The following is a 24,755-nucleotide window of genomic DNA, read 5'->3' as shown; positions in this document are numbered from 1 at the left end:
AGCCGACCGTTTCCAATTAGGTCTGAATGAACTGATGGAGGAAACTCCGCTTTTAAATTCTTTCAGTGGGGCTCCAACGTGTTCCTGTGTTACAAGAAGTCGGTGTCGGCTTCCAACTCTATAAGTTACAAAGCAGGTGAGTAGTTGTGATCTCAGATTCAGTTTGAGGCAATATGTCTGCAGGAGTTGATGCCCTTGTTTGTAGTGATTACAAGGTTGCTTTGGAGTCGGGTAAAGTGTGGGACTCCTAATTGTTCAAACCTGTAAACATTTTTATTAAACTAACTCTCAATAGACGTTCCCACAGCAGGCAAACGCAGCCCGTATTCTACTTTTTTTTTCTCCACAGCAGCAATTCTGATCTTTTCACCTCGAGAGAATCAGATTTGTGCCGCCAAGTGTCTCCAGTCTGAACGGTCTTGTTGCATTTAATCTGACTTTTTCGTCATCAACGCGAGACACGCATCAACGTTCTGCACCAGAATAAGCCAGACGCAGTGAACTCGGATGCAAACGATGGCTGAAGATTATAGTCTGTCAGTGAAGCTCCTCGCACCATAATCCCACCCTACTGGATTTGACTCAATGCGTCACAAATGTTGTTCCCATCAGTTGCAATTCTTTTTATTAGCCTTCTTTGTCTTACAATCTTTACGATATTATTGGCTCTCACTGCTCTGATTCAGAACCACAGTCTGCGGCGACTATTATTACATCCGTAAACGGTGCGTTGCCGTGTGACGTCTACGTTCTTCTTCTGTCCACGCAGGTCGCTTCGGGGTGTTAAGTCTGATTAAAAGTATCAACTATTTTACACGAAAAATGAGCGCATTTCAGCAACAAATGGAAATTGAGGACCTGCTGTGTGAACGTATCCTTAAACTCCTAATTTTTGGGGATTTAATGCAAACAAAGAAAACTTTTTTTTTTCAAAAATAAATTTGTTGTAATACATCGTACTTCTTGCAACTCACATACATTTGCCAATAAATTAATGTGGTTTAGTGTAAAAGACAGCAGCCTTTTCTGCTATATTAAACCACCCTGATGTTTTCGTGTCAAAACTCCGGCGAGCAGCACTTTCACCGTTTTTCTCTCACAGCTCCTCATTACAGCGCGTGCTGTTGTTTTCAGCCTCATGTGACATTTTCACTGACTGAACGCTTCCTGAACAACTTGCCCTTTGAAACATTATATTGTGCGACACACGTATAAAAAAAAAATAAAAAAAAAAAGAGCGTGGACACAAACGCGCCCGTGCAGCCCCGGCTTTATCTTTCTGGGCCGGCTGTCTTCCTGTGAAGGAGCTGTTTATTCTACCCAAGACGACTGCATTTCCCTCCACGCCCTTAATCTCAGTGCCTGCAGGTCTGTCTGCGTGTTTGCATGCCGACACAGGAAGGTTTGTATCTTGTCATAATGGCATCTCACCCAGCACTGAAGTCGTCGAAGTCAGTAGTCATTTCCTGAAATCAATCCAGAATAATTGTTCTGATGACTCACAGTAAAGACATTTGAGCTTTAAGATGATGTTTTCTCTTTTCCCGAAGTTCTTTTGGATCAGGTGAGGGAATGAGGAACCCTGTCCGACCTGCTCTACTTCATGATGTTATTGCATCATAGGATTATTACAAGTCCTTTTTTTCCCCTGCAGGTTTAATCTTTCGTTACCCTGAAGAGGACTATGAATCTTTTCCTCTGTCGGAGTCTGTACCTCTTTTCTGTTTGCCAATGGGTTCCAAGATCGAATGCTGGGCGCCGAACACACGCGACCCTCTGCCGGTCTTCTCTACGTTTGTCCTAACCGTCTCTTCTGGTGAAAAGGTGGGGCAGATTGACACACAGTAATAAAGAATACCAAAAGAGAGAAAATCCCCACATTTTGTTGATAATTCGTCCCCTTCCACCGCGGCAGGTTTACGGATCGGCCATCCAGTTCTTCGAACCATACCCTGTTGATCTCCTGAGCGAGAAGCAGAAGATCCAGCTGGGTCTGCTCACCGCCGTGGAGAAGAAGATGATCCCCAGCCGCTCCGTAAACACCAACAAATGCATCTGTCTGCTGTCCCGCTGGCCCTTCTTCGAGTCGTTCCGCAAGTTCCTGATGTTCATCTACAAGCTCTCGGTCTCGGGCCCACACCCACTGCCCATTGAAAAGTAGGAGTCCTGCCGGTCGTTATTTAAGCATTGTTAGTCGCATCAGAGCAGAGCTCATTTTTATTTATTTTTTTATTGTCTCCATGCTTTCCTCCGTAGGCACATCTCGCACTTCATGCACAACGTGTCGTTTCCTTCCCCTCAAAGGCCCAGAATCCTCGTCCAGGTGAGACGCTTCCTTGCATTGATTTCAGTCATAAACAAGTCATCAAGGATTAGCTGGAAAAGAAACAATGTTGCCCTTTAAAAGCCAGAGCTGTTGACCTTCAGACGTGTTTTCCTACCTGGATCACAAAGTTTTTAAGAATGAAATCCAGACGAGTATTTGCCCCTTTGGTTATATTTGTGAAGCTCTTCAAGCAGAGAGGCACTGGAGATTTTCAGTCAGACTGATGTGCCTATTCTGATTTCATCTAATCCCAGTTTCTCTGTCAGAACAGATGTTTTACTGCTTTCTGAATTAATTGAAAATATAACAGTCCTAAAATGTCATGCTAAAACAAAACTGTTTTCCTTCTTTCTCAAAAACAAAGTTACTGACCCATCTCTCTCTATGGACCAGTGAAAGTCCTGCAGCTTATATAAAAAAATAAAATAAAATAAAAAGAAGAAGCAGTGATGCACCTAAAGGTTTCAGGATAGTAGCTGAACTGGACAGGAGCAGTCCTGCTTTAGACTGTTAAATCATCCATTCACTACTTTGAGCGACCTTTCTCCCCGAAAACGTTCAATGATTATTTATATTAGAAGCCGAGGAGATGTCACACTGTGTGAGTGAGAGCAATGTGTCACACAGCCCTGCAGTAAACATGATTTAAAAACAAAATGCACAATGATACAGCAAAAATAAATTTAGCTTCTGCAGCAGCTGTATCAAGAGTCCATCTCCATTCTGCATGTTGCATGGTAGATTGGTTTGGACTCTTCAAGAGCAGGAAGTGGACCAACTTTACTGTAATACATTATGCTTCCTGTTATTATCTGTCTAAAAGTATCAGCTCTTATTAATAGCAGCCGTACCACTGCAGCAGCTTCCTGTCTAACTGCTTCGATAACTTCTGTCATTTAATTTAAACACATCATTAATGGTAAAAAATGGCTGACTGTGAGCGTTCTTCCTAGAGTAACTACGTTCACACTGAAGAGGGTTGTCATTGTGGCACCCATGGATGGAATGTTGACAGATTAAGGAATAAAGTCTGATTGTCGGTTTCTGTTCTTGTCTATTTGATTTACACGTTTTTGGCTGATTTATTTTAATTTTCAGAAATTTTATTATTGTAGTGACTTTCTTTATGCCTTTTATATGCCATATAAGGGCCATGTGTTGCCATATGCTGTCTTTAAAGCTGCACAAATTGTATTCCTACAATATTTTCTGTTTTCTAAATGAAATGTATATCAATTATATTAAGTTTATTGATCCCAAAAGCAAAGACGAGTTTTTTTCTTTTGTGGCACAGTCTCTTTCAGACAGGAAATGGCCTCCGTATATGGGGTGCCAGCGGTACCTCTACACCACCTGTGCTGCACAAATGTGATTTTGACATTATTTCCATACTTTTCTAATACTGACGTTTTCTCTTGTGCAGCTCTCGGCACATGACACTTTGATACTGTCTCAGCCCGTGTGCACACCGTTACCCCTCAGGTATGACACATGTACGCAGTCACAGAAAAAAACAGACAGGAGGAAAAACATAAGACCAGTATTACCAGTGAAGGGACTCAAAGCTAGCAGGCTGTGGACGACACAGCAGGATTCTTGGATTGATAAATTGAATTTACAGTGGAGTAAAAATCCAAAATGCTCATTCAGCTGCAGGGTGTATGTCAGACTAAAATGTAGGATTATTGCTTGCACCTTTTTTATATTTTCTGTTTATGTAGTTTTTCTTTTCTCTGCCTCTTTTTTTTTTCTCCCTCAGTGGGGCAGATTACGGCACTCTGCTGATGAATCTGGGTGCAGAAAACTGCGCCACGCTGCTGCACTTTGTCCTGCTGGAGAGCAAGATCCTGCTGCACTCGCTGAGGCCCGCCGTGCTCACTGGAGTGGCTGAGGCTGTGGTAGCTGTGAGTACTCTGCCAGATTGTTTTTATTTAATTATTATTATTTTTTTTAAATGGATCAAGAAAAAAAATATTTGAAATGTAACTCAAGAAAATTGAAGAGTAAAACTGAACTGAAACATGCTGTTAATGATGCATCAGTTCGTTTGAATTGAGCCACAGGAGTAAAGCTCGTCTCGTTTCCACTTTAAGCATCGCCATGACTATTTTATAGCGTTACTGTGTATTTGTCATGGTTTAAAGGAAGTGTACTCTCTTTCTAGTTCTGTATAATAAAAAGAAAAAATATATGATTAATTGCAATATGACAACATTTTAACTTTCTTAGTGTAGGGGAGAATTCAGCCCTCTTTTATAAGAATATAACACTTTTGTGTTTTGAAAAACTATAGACAAGATAACACTGAAAAGTGTTCAAGTTAAATTATGTTAACTGTTACATACTGACGGTATATTGGTAAAAATGTCTTGCACGTGGTAAACAGAGTAGTGATGTCAAAGTAATGGAGTTATTGCTACATCCACAAAAAAAAAGAACCTGACAAAGAACACTTTCTATTGGGTGAAATGGTCACCAGATCAGTATATTATAACTTCAGAGACCAGTTTTTATTAACATATGTGTTTTCTAGTTTTATACTTGGGTAATTATGAACTTTAATTTTGTTTTAAGGTGCATAACAACACATTTTGTTTAAAAAAAAAGTTAAAAAAATAAAAAAAATTTAAAAAGCTGCTGCTCGATGCCGCTTTGAAAATGTAAGAATATTCTGGATCTTTAGTAGGAATTTCTCAATATAAGGAAAATCCCCTGCTGTGAAGTTATTATCCAATATTAAAGTTTCAATACCAGCTGCAATTAAATCACATTTAGCTCACTTTCCTCCTGGTCTCCATCATCGCCATGGCAGCACCACTCGCTGCGAGTTTTAGCATCCTGCCAGTTACATTTAATACTTTATACTGAACATACGGTTTTGCTGTTTCCAGCATTGTTAAGAGAAGGGAGTGTGTAATTTCAGCTGATATCCTTTTGAAAAATCACACGTAGCCTTTTGTTGCTTGTTTTTTCCCAATAGTTCTGATGTTTCACAAGCAAGTTAAACGTTTAAACATGTCGACACAAGTTGACTTGCTGACCTCACTGCATGTTTTTCCACATTAAAAAAAAACAAAACAAAAAGAAATGGTGCTTAAATAGAGATAAAACACATTTATTTAAACTAACTTATTTGAATGTTTGACTGGAATCATTTTTTTAATGCTAATTGATTTAATTCTTGTCCACTTTAACAGTATTACAGCTAATGTAACAATAAAATGACATGTTGATGTTCTGGTAGCAGTTTAACTCTTTAACCTTTGCCCTCTTAGCTGTCCCCTCCCCCCCGTCTAGTTCCAGGACCGAACGGTGTGTCGTCACATTAAACACTCACTACTGTCACAACCTCCAAAAATCCACCTGTTGCTTTAAACCAGTTTCATCAAACCAAACCTAAAAAAAAAAACAAAAATAATATCGCTGCTAAAAGAAGATGCTGATCCAGTTGTGTTTGGAAATCAGCGATGTTACAAAATTTACAATCTACCTTAGTGTTTAAAAGACACATTTCAAAGCCGTCTGTTTTCATAGACCCTGTGTTTTGTCTCTTCAGATGATCTTCCCCTTCCAGTGGCAGTGCCCCTACATCCCGCTGTGCCCCCTGTCTCTGGCGGGCGTCCTCAACGCGCCGTGTCCGTTCATCGTGGGCGTCGACTCGCGCTACTTTGACCTGTACGACCCCCCGCCAGACGTCGTCTGTGTGGACCTGGACACCAACACCATCTATCTGTACGTGGAGCTCTGATTATTTCATTTGCAGGAGGCTGCAGCAGACGAGTTCAGCCGCTTTGGTTCCTTTGGATCAATTTCCTTCGAGATATAAAAAGAGAGATCTCCTTCTGCAACTTGCTCTTGTTTTTCAGAACGTGTTTAATCGTTTCGTTGCCGTGTAAAAACCAAAGCGAGATGTTCGCTAAGCTTTTCTCTTACTTCTAGCTGGCTGACTCTGTGGTATTTAATGTCACAGGTCGGATGAGAAGAAACACAGCAACTGGAAGTACCTCCCAAAGAAGCCCTGCAAGAGTCTCATCAACTCGCTGAACAACTTGCACCACCAGCTGGTCACAGGTGCAAATGACACCCCAAGCGCCGCTCATTTTACCAACCGGTCCAAAGAAAAAAAGAAACTTTTTGAAATCTTTATAAGGTTTGCTGTATTTTAAGACGGTGGTCTCCTTGAAATACAGCAAAAGTAAATTGTGTTGCTCTGTTAGTCTGAATTTGTTCTGTAAACTTTTATATATTGAGGCGATTTTGGAGAGTTATTCCCTCTGGTTTTGGATTCTTTGCAGCCGGAAAGATTCTTTATTTAATCAGTGGAAACGGCCAGTAAATATAGCAAATTTACAAAATAAACAAGATGAGAACAGAAGAGATTATAGAAGTTGAAAACATGACACAGACATCACACTTAACCTGCTTACCCTCTGAAGGTCTGTCGGTTAGTTTAACCTGGATAATAATTATTGTGCAACTTAACAAGATCTGCTTCTAAGTTCAGATCAGAGGTTAAAACAGAATAAATTTATGTTTATAGTTCCTGATGTAAACGTCCCGAGTCAAATTCACATCCCATGGTGAAGTCATTCTAATCCATTAATCATATTTACTAAACAGAGTTTAAGTCACTATGATCACAGCACCATGTGTAGCTTCTCATATTTATTTATCTGCCACTGCAAAGCAACCTGCACTTTACCAGTTTGTTTTCATCTCCTTTTATGACTTTTCTCTCACAAATGAGGACGTTGCTCTCTTGATAAAGCTGTTCTAATTTACAGATTTCACTGCGTCAGTTGTCGGGGAAAACAGAATTAAAGTGAAATTTTAGTTCATATTGTTTTATAGCGACCATAAAGAGGCAAAGTGAGGCTATCGAATCAAAGTGAGTAAAAGTGTGGCGTCATCTGATTCTTCCTGGGTTTTCAGTGGCAGTTCGCCAAACGCCACACGAGGACTCGGCTTTGGACCTGACCCCCATCGACGCCGACTTCACGTGGCACAAGAAGAAGATGTCCCTGGAGATGGAGATCCAGGAAGCCTTCCTGCGGTTCATGGCCTCCATCCTGAAGGGCTACCGCTCCTACCTCAAGCCCATCACCCAGGCACCCTCCGAGAAGGCCACGGCCGCAGACTCCCTTTACGACCTGCAAGGTAAGCAGAGGGCCTTCAGCAGCCGGCCCCATCAGGTGTCATGAGAGTTTATTAATTGATGCTGCTGGGAAAATGGCTCCCGGTTGGTTCTTTCTTCCCGTACCACTAATCGATCAAAAGGCACGATCCTTTTTTTGTCTGCTTCAGGGCTGTAATTGACTATTCTATCAAATATTCTGACGATTAATTGATTAATCGGTCCAAAAAAACCCCCAAAAACCTACAAAAACACTACAAATTTTTCATTTTACCTCTTAAGCCTTTTTCATAAAATATTAGAAAAGTCATTTAAATATTCAAATAAAAAATGTTATTGCATTTTTAAGTAACAAAATTAATTGTTTTATTGCCTAAAATGCAATAAAGCATCATTACTTTTATGAATTTGAACCAGGTGAAGCTAAAACTATGTCACTTCAAGAGTTTTGAGTAAAACTTATCGACAGACAAAGGTGTTTTTATCTTTAATCCAAAATGTATATTTATTTTGTACAGTTTTGGCTTAATTACTGTTCTGACTGTGCTCTTCTTCCAGCAAACGGCTTTTTTCTTTTTGAGTCTGTATACTCCATTTAACGATTTATCGATTACTAAATTAATTCACAATTATCTCAATAATCAATTAATCACGATTAATCCAGTTGATTGTTTCAGCCTCTCTAAATATGCTGCCCTTTAATTGTTTGTTGATATTGGCTCAACATTTCAGTGAAGATGTTTTGCGTTTCTGAACGAAACCCTGTCCTGCGTCTCCCTGCAGGTTTCCTAAAAAGCAGAGACCGCGCCCATCAGAAGTTTTACTCCCAGCTCACAAAGACCCAGATATTCATCCGTTTTATCGAGGAGTGCACCTTCGTCAGCGACAAAGACACCGGCCTGGCCTTTTTCGATGACTGCGTGGAGAAGGTAGCCGCCAGCCGCAGGCATTTCCCTTTCCTCCCAGGGAGGCCTTTGTTTGACGTGGCTTTATTGGCAAAATAACAACGGGGGACGTTTGGGGAAGGGAGCGAGATCGAGCTTCCTCTGATTCATTCTTTTGCCTTTGCTATTTTTCCTCTTCTTGCAGCTTTTTCCCTTTGATAAAACCACCGACAAGAGTACCAAGGTAATGTTTAATCACACTTTCCGCAGCCGGTTTTCCTTTGTAAGGCCTGGTTTGACATCAAACCAGACAAAGCATGCTACATTTCCCTCTTCAGTGAACGTGTACAATAAGGGGCTTGGACTTGATTTTCTCTTCGTCCTTTAATCCTCACTAGAATCAAACATGCACATTTTACTGATTGCAAAAACATTTTGTACGACAACACTGCACAGAAAGGTTTGCTATGCTAATAATTAGTTATCTTCTATGAAAAAATGGACTAGAAATTACTTAGATGGCAGCTAAAAAAAAATTCCTGATTACTTTAAAAGGATAATATCTGGATCATTGAAAGCAAAATGTAAAGAAAAGCGTCTGCAGATCTTTTTGATATTTAAGGACTTCAACGTTCAGAGTTCTCGGTTCTGATCTGCTTGCTGTCTGGGCTGCAGGTTGAAGGAGATTCATCTGAGGACACCAAACTGCTGGAGCTGGACGAGTCTCAGAAGAGCGAGCACACGGTTTTCGTAATGCCTCCAGAGCCTCCGGCCGACAACGGATCTGAACCCTCCCCCCGATACACGTAAAGCTTTTACGGCCTAGCATTGCTAAAACCAAAGTTTAAGACCAAAATGTTGACGTGATGCGATCGATTTCATTTCTTGTCAAAGTGACGACTGGCAAAATTTTTGCAAAAAGATATTTTCCCCAGTCAGTCTTTTTAGAATTTCCTTTCCTTCCTGACTGACGGTGTGCAGCAGCAGGTGGGGGAGGGGCATCGCTACTCTATATTGCATACAACAAGATAACATTTCAATCACTCTCTCACTTGTAGGGCAGAAAATCTTACTCGGTCCCTCCAGTTTTTTATGGAAAATCAACAGATAGCTACATGTTTTTGTGCTAAGGCATAAATGTGAGTTTACTGATAAAATAGTCAAAACGTTTGGGTTCGAGTGACCAGCCACCCCTGCTGGTGGAAGTGATTCTTACTTTTACTTCTGCAAGTTGTAGTCTGTGGTTAATATGACGAGAATCACAAAATCAAGCAACTTGAGTTCTGTTTGCGTTTCCAATCTACCTGCTGGTTATAGTTCCACATCTCTCTCCCTTTTTTTTTTTTTTTTTTTTTTTTCTACATTTAGATTTTGGACAGGGTTTTAATGAGGGGAGAAAAAAATATTGCAAAAATTTCATGCAAATATTTCTAAAGTGGCATCACAGAATTATGGATTTGATTGCAAAAACAATCACTGAATTCTGCTTAGTGATTTAAAAAAAAAAAGTGTAGCTCTGGGAGTTTGAAACCAGGAGGCTTTTCTCCCCCTCCTCCCTTGTGACGTTAATGTTCTTATTTTCCAGATATAAAGGTTTCCCCAGGCTACAGCTGAGTCTGTTTGACCGGCCCAGAGAGTTGCGTCCTGCGCTGAGCACCAGAGCGGCGGGGGCCAGTCTGTCCAGCAGCCCTGCACTACTGGCTAAGAGAACCAAGCAGGTACGTGCACAGCAAGACACTGAAGCGCTTTTACCATTTTTGAGGCTGTTGAAACTCAGAAAGCCTTTTTATATCCCTATTTAACAGGAGATTAAGCTGGCCTACAAGCTGGCAAAGCGTTTCTACTCCAACCCGCTGCAGTGGGCGCGCTGCCTGTTCAGCCACTGCTACAGCATGTGGTTCATCTGCCTGCCTGCAGGCGTGCGGCTGGCCAAGTCCAAGAGCCGAGCCATGCAGCAGGCCTACAACATGCTGCTGAGGATGAGGGCCACTGAGGTGGAGATTCTGGACGAGGTAACCGCTCCGTTCTCATGTTTGTTGAAAGTAAAAAATCGGATGGCTGTTTAACGGTGCGGCTTGGTTCTTTGTGTTTGCGTGTCAGGTGTGCTACAGAGTGGTGATGCAGCTCTGCGGCGTGTGGGGTCTCCCCGTTATGGCCGTGCGAGTCCTGGTGGAGATGAAAAAAACCGGAGTTCATCCCAACGCCATCACCTACGGCTACTATAACAAGGTTTTATTTCTGAAGAACGCTTCATATGCTTCGCAGATCTCTCCTCGTTTTTGCTGAATCGTTCGTACACCAAGACAAATCAAAACGTCCTCGTCCCATCGTCCACAGGCCGTCCTGGAAAGCCCCTGGCCGAGTCGAAACCGTAGCGGCCTCTTCATGTGGACCAAGCTGCGTAACGTCGTCCGTGGAGTGGCCCAGTTCAAGCAAGTCCAAAATCACGCATCGTCCAAGAAGAAGACGCCCACGATAACGACCACAGGTGAGAAACAAACGTCTCTCATCCGTTCTGTCTAGGGACGCACTGATTGAGGTTTTCTGGCCGGTCACCGATCTTTAAAGGCACGATTCCCCCACGCGCCTGAACCATTAGGTGTAATCCTAATTTAATCTGCTTCTGTCATTTTTCAAGTCTGGGAATATATGGTAAAATACAATTGAATGTGGATTATAGTTTGATTTTCCAGATTTTTCCTTTTCTTTTTTTTCATTGTTCTAAATGTCAAAAATGTAAACTTTCATGAATGCAATCGTTTCCACTTGGATTCCACTTAAGTTTGGAGATGCATTAACTTTGATTTGCCCAATAACACCGGGATTAACTATAAACACTTTGTGTTTAAGTTTAGTTGGTTCTCATGCTTCCTGAGTGAACACTCATAAAAAAAAAAAAACTCATTTTCCTGCCTGTTGTTCATCTAGAAATTGAACTTTGCCTTTGGCTCTTAAGCTAAACAGGCACTGCAGCTGCTATTTTAGTAGTCTTACTTTGAGGAAATGAAAGTGATCCAAGTCGGTTTGGATGCAGTTTTTCATCATTGCTGGACCTGCAGATAATAAGATCAGGAAGTAAAGTTCATGCTCACAAAGACAGAATATGCAACAAAATGCTTGGAGGAAGAGGGGAACCTAGAAATTTGAGTCTGGAAAAAGTGACATTTTTGGAGCCCTATATAATGTTCTTCATCATCCTCCTCCAGCTGCACCAGGAGAAGAGTCCGGACCCATAGATGGTGATAATCTGAGCCACGGAAGCGCTCACAGCTCCAGTGAGGTGAACGGCGAGGAGCACAACGAGGACACAGCAGACAGCTGCAACACAGGTACAGAGTCGCCTAACTGAAGGTCTAGAGCTCTGAAACCTGAAGCGAGTTAGAAAAACCTGTCCAACCTTTAAATGCATAAAAAACATGAAGATACTATGCTTTAATATACATCTATATTTTAAGTTTTGACTGCAGCCTGGTGTTTTCTAACAGGAAGACAGTCTGATCAAGGATACGGTTCTAAGGATGAGCTGCACCAGGAGTTGGCGGAGCCTTCACCTACAGAGGAGCATTCAGCCGGCCAGAGGAACGCCGATGAAAAAAACCTTAACGGTGAAACGAGCTGCTTTTCACAGCCCGAATTAACTTTGATATTCAAGAGTAAATTAAGTATGGAAAGAGAACATGGAGTAGGGCAACATATTTAGTTTTTCAGAGTCTTTGAACAGGAGTTTTATGGACCTCGTGCTCCTCCCTGCCTCACCTTTAATACAAAAGATGCACACAGTTGCAGTTACAGTAACGCTACGTGTAGCATTGATTTTTAGACGCACATTCGTACGCGTGCCTTGTAAAATAAACATGTTTCCACCAAAACTAACTCCTGTTGATTCAGGGAGCGGCCATATTGAAACGCGGAATCCACCTTACAAGTCGTAACTGGGCGTAGCTGCCTTTGCTCCCAGTTTTCCAGTTAGAAATCCAACTTTGGAGTTGATTTTATTTTTTTATTTTTTCTGGGATGCCAGAATGTCTCAGTTCCGACTCCAACTGGAACGCAGCATGACCCGTCAGTGTTTGTTTTTGCCTCCAGGTGGCGACATTGCAGGCTCAGTGGACAGTGCAGTGGCCGTGGCAGAGCCCCTCAGTCCTGTCGATGTCCCCTCACCCATCCCCAGCATTGTTAGGCTCTCCACTGGAAGCTTTGATGGTGGCAGGGAAACCAGTAAGTCAGCTTTTGTGAACTATTTCAACCTATGAAGCCATGAAGTGATTTTAATTGTCGCAATTTTAAATTGTTTGCAACCCTATAGAACCCGGGAAGCTGTTCCGGAGTCTCAGTAAGACGGACAGCGTGTCGCTGCCAGATCCCGACGCCTCGCTGGCAGCCGGGGACGCACCGCCGCAGTCCCAGCATCAGCGGCAGAAAGCCTTCTCGGAGCGCAGCTGCAGTTTCAGCGCCGAAACCCGCGCTGGGATGCTCCTGGAGCAAGGCGTGGACCACATGGCCAGCCAGATGGGTGCGGACGCCCGCATCCTCGCCGCAGCACTCTCGGGGACTCAGAGTCCGCCGCCGCACAGCAAGTCCAAAGCGCTTTTCGAAGACCTGGAGGAAGAGCCAGGGGAGGATAAAAACCCTTCAAAGGAGGAGGCCAAAGGAGACGTTGAAGATGAGGAGACAAAGGTGAAGGCTACCGAGGTCAAGAAGGAGAAAAGAGAGGGGAAGCAGACGGAGTCGAACGAGGAGGAGTCCGGTGCGCGAGTGGCCACGCTGGAGAGGGCCGACGTGGAGGCGGGGGCCGACCCGCTTTCCCTCATGGTGTCGGCGAATGAAGAATCGGCGTCCGTTAGCAGCCAGGATCCCCCGCGCTCCGTGCCCACCGTTGTGTCCCGCAACCTGGCCGAGGAAATCGAAATGTACATGAGTCTGAGGAGCCCACTGGGGTCGAAGTCCTCCAGCATGGAGCTGCAGCAGGGCCTGGGGGACGCCTCCGACGGGAACCAGCCCGAGAAGCCACAGGAGCGGAGGGCCAGCCTCCCCGCCCCTCCGGTCAAAAGCGCCGGCAGCTCGCCGGCCGACACGCCCAAACGCAGCCCGAAGACCGTCACTCGCTCCAAGACTTTCGCCGTGAAGACGAAAACGTCAGCGAGCGCTACGGCGAGCCCCGCCCCCAAGTCCTCCTCGCTCACGGCGCTGGTTAAGTCCTCGCAGGCCGGATCGCTGGGATCCGTCATCAACACCTTTTCGGGCATCAAAATGGACTCCTTGCTGTCGGGAGCCAAAATTGATGTGCTGAAGTCCAGCATGAAGCACGCGGCGAATGTGGGCAGTAAAATGTGGGGGGCCATGGCGTCAGCCTTTACTTACTCAGATGACGAGGTGAGTCCCAGAAAACAATCTTCTTCTTTGGTATTTAATCTAGATTGGGAGCCTCTGAATACTAGCTGCACTAATTTTGCTATTTCTTTAAAAAAAAAAAAAAAAAGATGTTAAAAATGGTTTAAAATGCAAACTCCATACTCATTTCTTTTGGTTTTGATAGTTTCATTGTGACGCTTCCTTCACATGTAGCGAGTAAATCATCTCACCATTCACAACAAGGAAGTCTAAACCTGGGAATAGTTTTATTGCTGTTTTATAATGGTTGTTATCAAAGCAAAACTAGATATTAGACAAAATTGTAATCCATCAAACGTATTTTTTCTCCTAACTGCAACCTGAAAAAAGCGTCTTAATTTTGGCTTTTGGTGGCAGGATGAGCAGCCTCAGGGCGCCGGCGGTTTCCCAGGCCGTCTGGATGAACACATGTTGTCTTCACATGATTTGGACGAGAGTCCCGAGAAGAGAACCGTCTCCGGTCTGGTCGCCAATGGCCTGAACCAGAGCAGCACCAGCCTGGGCAGCAGCAGCGGCAGCAGCGACACGGGCCGAGGGACGCAGCAGACGCGTGAGCACGGCTCCGTAGAAACGATGGCGAAATGCAGATCCGTTCGGTTGATTCGGAAGGTTTATGCCGACGCCGTGTGTTTGTGGCTGCAGATGCAACTCCGGGACGTGCTGGCCGGGGCCCCGACTCTGAGCAAGGCTCCTCCCACCACGCCTCCTCCTCCAGCATCTACCAGAACTGCGCTCTGGAGGTCCGGCCTCCACAGAAACGCACCCGTCTCTTTTAAGTAAACGCTTCGTTCTCTGGAGTAACGGCTAAATGTTCCCGCCATCAGGTGCTGATGTCCAGCTGCTCCCAGTGCCGCTCCTGCGAGGCTCTGGTGTACGACGAGGAGATCATGGCAGGCTGGACGGCGGACGACTCCAACCTGAACACCAACTGTCCATTCTGCCGGACGGCCTTCCTCCCGCTGCTGCACGTGGAGTTTCACGACCTCCGCATGACCCCCGAGTACGACCCCCCCCCCCCCCCAAGCCCCCGCAGGACAACGCTTCTACTTCTGCTTGAACGTAGAGCCAAAGGTTGAACTTTTCACTTTTCTGCTTTCAGTTTTTATATGAATCCGAGTGCATCAGGAGAAAGCATTCACAGCAGCAGCACTCAGCCCACCGCCAGCAGCTTGGCCGACATAAAGACTCCTGACCTCATCACTTTCTCAGAGGAGGAGACGAAGGAGACGCCGGACAATCGTCCCGCAGTTCATAAGAGGTACGGCGAAATGTGAAGGTCGTCCATGAAGCTGTGGGTGTTAAACCTGCAGATGTTAACATGTTGTGGGATTTTAGTGCGGAAACTGGACCATGTCATGTCCATCTGTCTGTCCATTTATCCCCATGTCCCTCTGTCAGTTTGTCCATTCGTGTTCATCTGTCCTTTGTCGGTCAATCCAACCCTAAACTTATTCATCCGTTCTTCATTTTGTCCATCCAGCCTTCATTTTATGTCCGTACATCTCTCCTTCATCCATCCATCTTGTGTTTTTTTGCACTTAGACTTCAGGAGAAACATCTGTTGTGCATTGACGCAGTAATTATGTAATTCAAAACTAGAGGAGCTCTGTGGAAGACGGCTGCCGTTCCTCATAGCCCCCCTCCCCTGACTCCTCTTGTTCTTCGTGCCTTGTCCAGTCTGGTTCCGGAGCCGGTCCAGTCGGACCCCCTGGGCCTGCTGGTGCACCCGGCAGCAGGGAAGCAGGAGCGAAGCAGCGGGACGTCGCTGACGCGCAGCAACAGCGTCGGAGGTCCGCTGCAGAGCCTGGACTACACCCTGAGGCCCGGACACGGCGTCTCCACCACCAGCCTGCCCTGCAGCCTGCACGAAGTGTCGGTCAGTGATTATTAAGACACACAGCCGAAAGTCGCGTCTGCACTGGAACCGATTGGTCAGATTCTTTGCGTTTGTCAGGATGGCATCGGCAAAAAACGTCCAAATCCCAAGCCGGTGTCCGTCCCGTACCTGAGCCCTCTGGTCCTGCGCAAGGAGCTGGAGACCCTGTTGGAGAACGAAGGAGACCAGGTGCAAATAAAATCTCTTTTCACGCGTCGTCCATCGTGAAACGACACTATGTACTAAAACGGGATGTTCTCTGTCCAGGTCATCTACACCCACAAGTTCCTCAGTCAGCATCCAATTATTTTCTGGAACCTGGTGTGGTACTTCCGCCGCCTGGACCTCCCATCTCACCTGCCGGGCCTCATCCTGACCTCTGAACACTGCAACAACGGAGTCCAGGTTCAAAACAAGCTGCTGCGAATTCACTCTCACAGTTTAACCACACTAAGCCTTAAAGTATTCAAAACCCTTTAACTTTGTCATATTTTAAAAGTTTAACACGTGTCGCTGCACAGCTAAGTAGAAGTGACTTACCCTGGATTTTATGGAGGGTTATGAGAGTGAGGAAAATCCCTAAAAAATAATGTTTGTGGTTTAAATAATAAAGAGTAATAAGCTGTGGTTTCTGCAGCTCCCCCTGACGTCGCTGTCTCAGGATAGTAAACACGTCTTCGTCCAGCTGCTGTGGGACAACATCAACCTGCACCAGGAACCCGAGGAACCGCTCTACCTCCTCTGGAGGACCTTCTGTGAGTGCATGCAGATATTTACTGCTTCCACTAGAGGGCACCAAAACATAACCGCTTACTAATGCTTCCTTGAACAGGTTAGGGCAGGTCTATGGGCTACACAAAATCATTCTTAGACGGTGAGATTTTTATGAGCTGTTTTAGGGCCGCCTGTCACTTTAAATCCAAATAAGCTGCTGCAGGCCACACCCCCCAACTCGATGTTTACACTTGCCCATGAAAATGGCTGCAAATATATGTGCAATTGTACAACCGTACATCTTTAAAAAGCATTAGTAGAGCCTCCCGCACATCCAACAAGAATGCAGCAAGTGGTTTCTTAATGGTAAGTCAACAACAAATCACTTGTCTTTTCCAGCAGCCAGTGAACAGCACGTACTGCGGTAAACCCAGCTGACCAAATGTGCTGGAGCTACGCTTGGGTTGCTAGGTGATGGTGCTGTCCCAGCACATTTAAGGCAAAGACGTGCAAAATGTGAATTTTACATTTTGGGTCCCATCTAAATTCACACAGTCAAGGAAATTCTAACTGGGTATTTGCACCAATATGAAGACCTTTCAGAGACAAATAAAAAAAAAAACTATTTCTCCTTTAATTTCCTGCATGATCAGAAGAGGTCAGAGCTGAGTCTGTTCCCTGTTTGTTGCTCCTAGTGGAGAAAAAGGGGACGTTAGCCCCAACAGATCACCAGGAGATCCGGACCCTCCTCAACACCGTCGTTAGAAACATCCAGACCAACGACGTCTACGGTCCCATCAACCTGCTGCTGCGGGAGATCAAACGCCGTCCAGACGGCGTCACACGGCAGAGGTCAGCCTCGTCGCTTTTCTGTTTGAAGGTTTGTTTGTTTGCTGATGCGCTAACTTTCTCCTCTGAATTTTTCTCAGGAGCATTTATAGGGAAATTCTGTTTCTCTCGCTGGTGGCTTTGGGACGCGAGAACATTGACATAGGTGAGTGACGACTACAGACTAATGAGTTTTACTTTCCGTTAACTGAATCACATCAGATGTAGCTTTTAGCTGACATTGAAAGCCTTACTTTATAAAAACCCAGCTTTTGATTTGAGTATATTTAATAAGGGGGAAAAAGAATCTCATGGTATATTTATTTAACAATGTGCATGCCAATAGTCTAATATTTTTTGCCATTTTGAATATAATAACATTGAAGCTTTTCAGTAATGTAACAAAATGTTTTCGCTAATTACATTAGCATAATACTTTTTATATAAATAATTACGTTACTGGTTGATCAACAGGGAGCATGTAGGTCACATGTTGCAGCGATTCATTAAATACAATGCATCCATAAATGCAGTTATATCCCAAGAAAACCTGTTCTTAAGGTAGAGAAGAAGTTAAAAACATTTTATGAATACCTTTTATTTCAAATATTTTTGTAGCATTTATTTTTCCCCATTCCAAAAAAAAAAAAAAAAGAAAAATGTACATGAATCAAAGGTGGGGGGGTTTGAAGAAACGTCACTGATTTTGCTGCTTTGCCTCCTGCAGAGGCCTTCGACAGGGAGTACCGGCAGGCCTACGACCAGCTGAGCCCGGAGCAGCTCAAGTCTCTGCACCGCATGGACCGCCCGCCCAGCGCCAGCGTCCAGTCGTGTCTGAAATGTTTCGGCGCCCCCTTCATCTGAACAACGGTTGCATCTCGTAGCGTTCTCACTGGTCATCTGCAGCAGAGGGGAACAGCGAACTTTTTAAGCCTCTCCCTTTGCTGAATATGGTACTTTAAAGCTGTTTTTTTTGTTTGTTTGTTTTCAAGCCGTGGCTTTCGGGTTGGAAATGTTTTTTTTTTGTTTGGTTTTTTTTTGCCTCCCGGGACGACGTGAGTATTCATAAATACTCGTTACCTAACAGAATGTTTTGTCTGCCCGCGCCACAGTCACTTCCTCTGTCCTGTAAGTTCTCCCAGATCAGGTCAGACGAGACGGATACGTCCCAGAGTGCAGGACCAGACTGTTCTGTATTTGCACTTTCTAAAAGCAGACAATAACACACATACCACCTGTTTGCACATATTTTTCATTCAAGTGAGAAATCTGAAACCAGAGTTGCCTTTTTGTTGTTGTTGTTGTTGTTTTTGTTCCTTCCGAGTCTTAATGAATCCTGGAGACGTCGAAGTGTAAATAAACAAGCTCGTGTTTGTTTCAGTGACCGAGGCTACGGACAATCACTAAGTACCAATCACTAAAACGGATTCACAACATTCCAGATCGCCCTGCAGCCGGGAGCTCGTCTTACCAGTACCGATCTCCGCAACAACACCCGACTCCTGAACGCAGGAGTGCCACACTACTGATCCCCAAGCAACACAGCCATGCTAACGCAAGCAAAGCTAAACAGCAGCTCGGTTTGCTTTTAATATCTGCCTTTTTTTTTTTTTTTTCTTACAAGGACTAGCTGCACTAGTTGCTCCTTCAGGCTTTATTGTGGTGGAGCTGATATGTAGTTGGGGCATTCTCTCTTTCCTGCATCAAATAATAAAGCCGTCACGTCTTTCTAAAGTAAAAATTTAATGAATTTCAAAAGTTTTCACACTCTTTGTACTTTTTACATAAAGTAGTCCATAATTGAGAAGTGGAAGGAAAATGGTGCATGGGTTTTTCAAAATATTCTTTTTGTAAACGAAACTCTGTAAATTGCTGCGTTGGTATTCAATTACAGCTGTGCATCCTTTTTCTTCTACTTAACATATATGCGCGTCTTTCTGCTGGTCTGTCACGCCACATTTAAATGAAGTCATTTGAAGTTTGCCGCCGTGATGAGACGAATTCTCCCGCCAGGCGCTCTTATCACACACAGACTGGACGTCATTTTAGTCGGCCCGGTCGGTCCCCTTTTTTGAACGTAGCTGCAGAGACCAGAACTTGTTGATTTCCTGCTGACGCTCTGCCAGAAGTCTCCGAGGCGACATTCCACTGAATGCTGAAGCACGACGTAAATCAGATTAGTGCTGTGATGACCTGTTGGGAAACGGGGACTTAGATTGAACTATTTTTAGATCCGAGTTGGGAGCTTGACTTGTACAGAAGAAATCGTGTAAAATATTCCATTTGCACTGCTTTAGAGTGAGATCTGAACTTAACCCATTGTGACGGTAAGATTAAGCCACATCGTAGAGCAAACACACAAAAAAACAGATAAAAAAATTCTCGATTATTTATTTTTGTATTATTCACATTTGGATTGCAGACGGATTGGTAATGTAGAATTTTTTTTATAACTAACAGCATCCTGTTCCCTTTAAATGTAAGTTTAAGGGGTTCCATCCTGTACTAACTATGTAAATTAGTTTTTCTTGGTTGTACAGAGACTTTTTTTTTTAAAATAAATGAAAGTGATCTCTTACCATCCTGTGGAAAGAAAATGAATGTCTGTCCTTAAAAGCGCTGCAATAAATGAATTTGTGAACTGATTGGAAACAAAGATGTGTTTTTGTGAATGCTATGGTTCCTACTTTTTTTTTTTTTTTTTTTTACTTTTCACACACATTTCCTGCAAAATTTTCCACAAATTATATATTATTGCTGATGATTAAAAGATCCCAAAGCGATTCATCTATATCAGTCTTTCCATCCATCCCTCTTTCATTTATCCCTCCATCTGTCCAATATTTCTGTTTGAAAACATTTGGCGTATGTGGCTTTCCATAAATTATTTCTTACAGATAAATTAGGAAGCGCTAATTTGCTAGACTGTTTTGTAAACTTTCAGTTGAGCAAAGTTTATCATCTGAGTTGTAGCTTTGGTTATGGACAGAAATAAAAACTTCATGTCAACTTTTATATTCATGCTCTTATTTTGAAGTGACGTCAGACTGCAGCAGTTCCGTTTCCTTTTCACTGTAACTGGATTGAAAACAAAGCTCCAGTCCTCAATGTCCAGTGTTCTGCCAATTTTCAATACAGCGGGTTCAAATTAGTCCAACTATCTCCACAAAATGTCACATTTTTACTTTTTGAATATTTTTGAGTTCTCTTTAAGAACTTTAACTGATAAATCACACAAAGATAGCTGCAGCCTTCACCCTGCAGCTTTCTTTACCAACTCATCCAGCAGCACAAAGAGGAACCTCGACTTTGAAGACATCTGCACAGCAGCAAACAACCGCTAGCATAAATTCCACAGCACTCTTCATTGCCTCAGTCTGAGATATTTGAGAAGGTCAGGGAAAAATGGCCAATTTCACAACTCCAGTTGCATTTCTCTCAAGACACCAGCAAAAGTGCATACATCGATTTGTCCCATAAATACCTTAATACAGAAGAATGGTGCCAAGTTATTTTCTCAGAGCCACTCACTCACTTACTTTTTTTTTTTTTTTTTGCAACATCTGGAAAAACCACGTTGTGTGTTGCGCCAACAGCGCAGCCTCCTGATGCACTTTGTGTGGGGTTGCTTCTCATCCAAGAGAGTGGGCTTACTCACAATCCTGCCAGAGAGCACGGCGTTGTCTGGGGGATCCAAAGGGGTTCCAAGAAGGACTTCTTCCAACAATCAAAGCTCAGATTGGGAATAATCTGTGTATTTCCCTGCAGGATTCAGAACTGACAGTGTCAAGCTACTGTCGATACATTTGAACTTAAATTCACAAACTGATGAGGCTTAAATAAGAGAGGAATGGATCACTATTATTTGAGATTTGGACTGTAGTTAATATGAAGTATGCCAAAGCAAATTGTGGAAATTATGAAAAAAGCAAAATGTTAGTACTGATGCAGAAAACTGTGATTTCTTCTCCAGCATACCATATAAACATTAAAGAAATTGCACAACATTGGCGTCACTGAAATTTCTGAGGAGCTGACATAATATTTCTGAACCTGGATGTCAAATGAATGCTACGTCTATAAATAAGCAGCAGAAAACAAAACGTACAGGAGTTTTGCATAGAACAACGAAACATGGTGATAGTATGCTAATTCCCCCCCAGCTACAGGCTTTTGTTACGTCAAATTATTCAAGCCATCTAAATATTAAAATCTGTCGGTACAAAAAAATAAGCAAATTTGTGTTCATAATCTTTTGCATAAATAAAAAAAGAATTAACTCCTGTAATTATTTAAAAATAATTAAATGAGTAGTGATTAAAAAAAGCTAAGTAAGATTTCCAGCGCCTTTTTTTTTTTTTTTTTTTTACCAGATTGAGCGTCGTTATAGTTGCTAGGCAACAGGAGATATACTGAGGTGACTTCCGGTTTTCGTGGTTGAAGAAGGACGCGGCGAATCGGCTCTTGAAATTGAACACACCCCTTAATTAAATCAACTGGAGTCACAGGTGTGTATTCCTGGCGTTGGCTTTGGGTGTTTGTTTCTTTCTTTCTTTCTTTCTTATTTTAATTTTTTTTACTTCTAAGAGGAAAAGGACACAAAATGTCACAACGACGGGCGGAAATTGAAGCAAATACTGAGAACAAACACCAGCTGAGTCGGGAAATGCGACGGAATAGACTTTTTATCCAACAGATTGAGAAAGAAGGTAGATGGGGGGGGAAAGGTGTTAAACACCAAGCTGGAACATCACTTTTATTATTATTTTTTTTATTCCTTTTTAGCACAGGACCGCATGAGGCACTTGGAGTCCAAACTGGAGAGTCTGCTGGCAACAGTTGACAAAGTGTTTAAAGTGGAGCTGATGAAAATGCCTCCTTCTCTTCAAAATGCTCTCGTAGGGGATCTGATCAGCCGTAAGAATTTGAGTTTGCGCGTGATCTTATTAAAAAAAATAAAAAATATACTTGAAATTGATGCAGATGTAGCTGAACAATTCTGTTCAAGTTCCTGCAATTCTCCAAACTTATAAAGACGAGGACTTTATTTTTGATTGTTTGGTAGCAAAAAAAAAAAATACATGCAAAATTGCTGTTTTATGGGTTTTTTTCTTCTGTGATAGAGGAGGACCCCTCAGCCAGTGATGTGTCTATAGCCATTCAGGTGAGTCCATTTCTTCCCTCTATGCTTTATAGAAAAAGATTTATTATATAGATAAATCTTTTTTTTCTGCAGAATGAATCCCGTGAAATGGCTCAGCCCCTCAAGCGAGTCCCCAGGGGTCCAGGTAATTGCTTGTTCTCTTTATGCATCTGATATTCCACTAGCTGCTGCATTTTGCTGTATTTTTATTTTGTGATTTTTTATTTTTTTTTTGCGCTTTTTCATTTTCAAAGTAAAATCAACCGATTCTGCTCCAGCGTTGTCCACCACAGTCCAGAGGTCTTCTGCCAGGAATCCAAAGGTGACGCGCGAACCGTTTGACGTAAAAACGGTGATTCAAAACGGGGGTTTTCATTCTTTTTTTTTTTTTCGCTGCTGTTTTTGTGTGCTAGGGTGGCAAAACAGCAGGCATAAAAAGAAATAGAACCATAGCTACCAGCAACAGCACTGGAAACCTCAGGTAAGACCCGAATGTCTGTGTGAGGTCGTCGAAACCAGATTGAGACCGAAGGTCAAGGAGTTGCATGTGCTGCTTTTTCCTACAGGGCGTCTCCTGCGACGGCCAAACGAACCCAGAGCCATTTGGCGAGTCGCAAAACTGCCGATCGGCCAGAACAGAAACAGAAAGCGCCTAATCTCAGGTCTGTCCTTATTGTCTATACCGCAGGAAAAGTCACCTGCCACTGATGAGCTTTACTGGGTTCTAATAATAATAAGCTATGGGTCTGTAAGACGGAGAAGCCCGAGATGCGAATGTTTTTACAACAAAATAACAGTCAAAATGAGATTATTGGGAACTTGAGGATTATGTATCCATTTGTTACAGGTCGGTTCTGTCTGCTGGTGAGCTGTCTGGTTCAGTGGCCGGATCTGCAGCCTACATCACCGTGACGACAGCGCAGGGACAGGTAAAGGTGCATGTTTGTTACTTGCAGCTGTAGAGCAGTGTTTCTCAATCCTGGGACTCGCCTACTTCATGTTTTCTGTGTATCTCTGACTTCACACACTTGGACTTGGATAAATGGGTGATTAATGGGCCTCTTTGTGGAGGAGATGATGCAATCATTTGCCTCAGACATATTGGAGCAGAGAGATATTGAGGACGGTGGGCCCTTGAAGATGAGGATTGGAAAACAATGCTGTAGAGCACATGTGTCAAACTCGAGGCCCAGGGGCCAAATCTGGCCCACCATAAGTTTTTTATGTGGCCCTTTAGACTCTTAAACAGACACGAAGAGTCTTCAGTTGTGTACCTAAATCAATTTATCAATCAAATTAAAGCAACTTTTATCTGTGTTCTACCAAATTAAATTGATGTGAAAAGTTTTTTAACTTTAAGGACTCGTCAAATGCAGAGAGGCTTATTTATTCATATTTTAACAGCTTAAGAGGTAGTTTTATCAATAAGTTTTGCCCTTTGAGTATGTTCATGGTTTTTATGTGGCCAGAAATAAGAGTTTGACACTAGTGCTGTAGAGGAAGAAAAAGTGTAACTTAACGTCTTGTTGCACTTGAATCCAGGCTACTTGTTGCTGTTGGTCTTTCTATTAATGTAAGGGTTGATGAAACTTAAGTGAAACTAATCAGAACTAATGTAGCAGAGCTACCTCAACATGCTGTTTTTGGAGATTTCAGTATAAACTGAGGGACATGAAACTCCCCAGTAGTTTTGGTTTTTAAAATGTTTAAATCTATTTTTAACCTGCAGAGGTTTAATGCCATTTCAGATTATAGTTTAAAATGTGATTCTTTTGAAATTTGAATTTAACATGTAAAGTTGTTCCTTCTTTCTAGATGTTGATGTTTTCTGAAGAGACAAAGGATAAAATCAACTTGGAGACGCTCGATGATGTAGCTTGGTGCCAGATTCAGAAGCTTAAGGTGAGCTCTTTCTTTTTTACAGCATTTCCACGTTGAGTGAATTAAAACCTTGTGCAATAGTAGTAATCATTCATTCTTCCTGGATTTGGGAATTTCAGAGTCTGATGGAGTATTTAGCGCAGCACAGTCACATCCAGTGATATTTGACCTGGACCAGCCTGCTGGGCTTGACTTTTTTTTTTTTTTTAATCTGAAGTCTGTGCACAGTTGACTATAATGTGTGATATTAAGAAATATAAATGTCATAGTTTGCTTTTTTATCTAATAAAGTTTACTGGTGATACAGTACGATTATGAAATCTTTCTTTCTCCTAAATGTCCTGCAAGGTCTTTTAAAAACGAGTAGCTAGTAGTTATGAAAATCTTTGCTTTCAAATTGGCTGTCTGGGGAAATTGTGCGCAGAAACGGGCTGCATAAAAGCTGTGCTGCATTTTTGAATGTGAAATGAACTAAATGTCTGATTATTTGTATAATAATGCAAGGTAGCAGTAATGTCATGCTGCGGGGACCATCAGCTGCATCTAAACCTGCAGGCTCTCTTGTATCGATGAAATCT

At 43.0% G+C, this 24,755-nt stretch overlaps 2 protein-coding genes across 4 annotated transcripts in view; both read left to right on the top strand.

Moving 5' to 3' along the window:
• dennd4c (DENN/MADD domain containing 4C) overlaps positions 1-19,798 on the top strand; it is a 39,007-nt gene extending 19,209 nt beyond the window's left edge. For 2 of the 3 annotated variants that reach the window (XM_008435868.3, XM_017310555.2), the window contains exons 4-34: positions 67-136; positions 1,655-1,824; positions 1,916-2,157; positions 2,257-2,323; positions 3,750-3,808; positions 4,086-4,230; positions 5,883-6,058; positions 6,297-6,397; positions 7,259-7,483; positions 8,244-8,389; positions 8,550-8,588; positions 9,020-9,150; positions 9,930-10,062; positions 10,150-10,356; positions 10,445-10,573; positions 10,682-10,832; positions 11,551-11,673; positions 11,830-11,949; positions 12,431-12,562; positions 12,651-13,717; positions 14,093-14,285; positions 14,378-14,475; positions 14,560-14,735; positions 14,835-14,993; positions 15,413-15,611; positions 15,690-15,800; positions 15,879-16,016; positions 16,249-16,366; positions 17,021-17,177; positions 17,255-17,319; positions 17,881-19,798. In XM_008435868.3, the coding sequence (XP_008434090.1) occupies positions 67-136; positions 1,655-1,824; positions 1,916-2,157; positions 2,257-2,323; positions 3,750-3,808; positions 4,086-4,230; positions 5,883-6,058; positions 6,297-6,397; positions 7,259-7,483; positions 8,244-8,389; positions 8,550-8,588; positions 9,020-9,150; positions 9,930-10,062; positions 10,150-10,356; positions 10,445-10,573; positions 10,682-10,832; positions 11,551-11,673; positions 11,830-11,949; positions 12,431-12,562; positions 12,651-13,717; positions 14,093-14,285; positions 14,378-14,475; positions 14,560-14,735; positions 14,835-14,993; positions 15,413-15,611; positions 15,690-15,800; positions 15,879-16,016; positions 16,249-16,366; positions 17,021-17,177; positions 17,255-17,319; positions 17,881-18,017 (5,184 nt within the window). In that variant the 3' untranslated portion in view covers positions 18,018-19,798. The remainder of the gene's footprint in view (positions 1-66; positions 137-1,654; positions 1,825-1,915; positions 2,158-2,256; positions 2,324-3,749; positions 3,809-4,085; positions 4,231-5,882; positions 6,059-6,296; positions 6,398-7,258; positions 7,484-8,243; positions 8,390-8,549; positions 8,589-9,019; positions 9,151-9,929; positions 10,063-10,149; positions 10,357-10,444; positions 10,574-10,681; positions 10,833-11,550; positions 11,674-11,829; positions 11,950-12,430; positions 12,563-12,650; positions 13,718-14,092; positions 14,286-14,377; positions 14,476-14,559; positions 14,736-14,834; positions 14,994-15,412; positions 15,612-15,689; positions 15,801-15,878; positions 16,017-16,248; positions 16,367-17,020; positions 17,178-17,254; positions 17,320-17,880) is intronic. The other variant, XM_081599002.1, reaches the window with a different exon arrangement.
• Positions 19,799-21,514: 1,716 nt separating this feature from the next.
• On the top strand, positions 21,515-24,486 carry cdca9 (cell division cycle associated 9). The gene is made up of 11 exons (XM_008435867.3): positions 21,515-21,661; positions 21,741-21,862; positions 21,939-22,070; positions 22,277-22,317; positions 22,390-22,441; positions 22,551-22,618; positions 22,710-22,777; positions 22,863-22,958; positions 23,144-23,225; positions 24,112-24,198; positions 24,297-24,486. The coding sequence occupies exons 2-11, from the start codon at positions 21,757-21,759 to the stop codon at positions 24,336-24,338; spliced, it is 774 nt and encodes a 257-aa protein (XP_008434089.2). The 5' UTR covers positions 21,515-21,661; positions 21,741-21,756; the 3' UTR covers positions 24,339-24,486.
• The last annotated feature ends 269 nt before the right edge of the window (positions 24,487-24,755 follow it).

Source organism: Poecilia reticulata, chromosome 18 (assembly GCF_904066995.2).
Source record: "Poecilia reticulata chromosome 18, P_reticulata-male-v2, whole genome shotgun sequence".
NCBI lineage: Eukaryota > Metazoa > Chordata > Actinopteri > Cyprinodontiformes > Poeciliidae > Poecilia > Poecilia reticulata.
This window is presented reverse-complemented; position numbering and strand designations above follow the sequence as displayed.

Bases quoted from the DNA above. Each gene is read 5' to 3' on its own strand.
- cdca9 (XM_008435867.3), top strand. From the start codon at position 21,757: ATGTCACAACGACGGGCGGAAATTGAAGCAAATACTGAGAACAAACAC. The intron at 22,071-22,276 runs GTAAGAATTTGA...CTTCTGTGATAG, and splicing joins CGTAGGGGATCTGATCAGCC to AGGAGGACCCCTCAGCCAGT. The intron at 22,959-23,143 runs GTCTGTCCTTAT...CATTTGTTACAG, and splicing joins CAGAAAGCGCCTAATCTCAG to GTCGGTTCTGTCTGCTGGTG.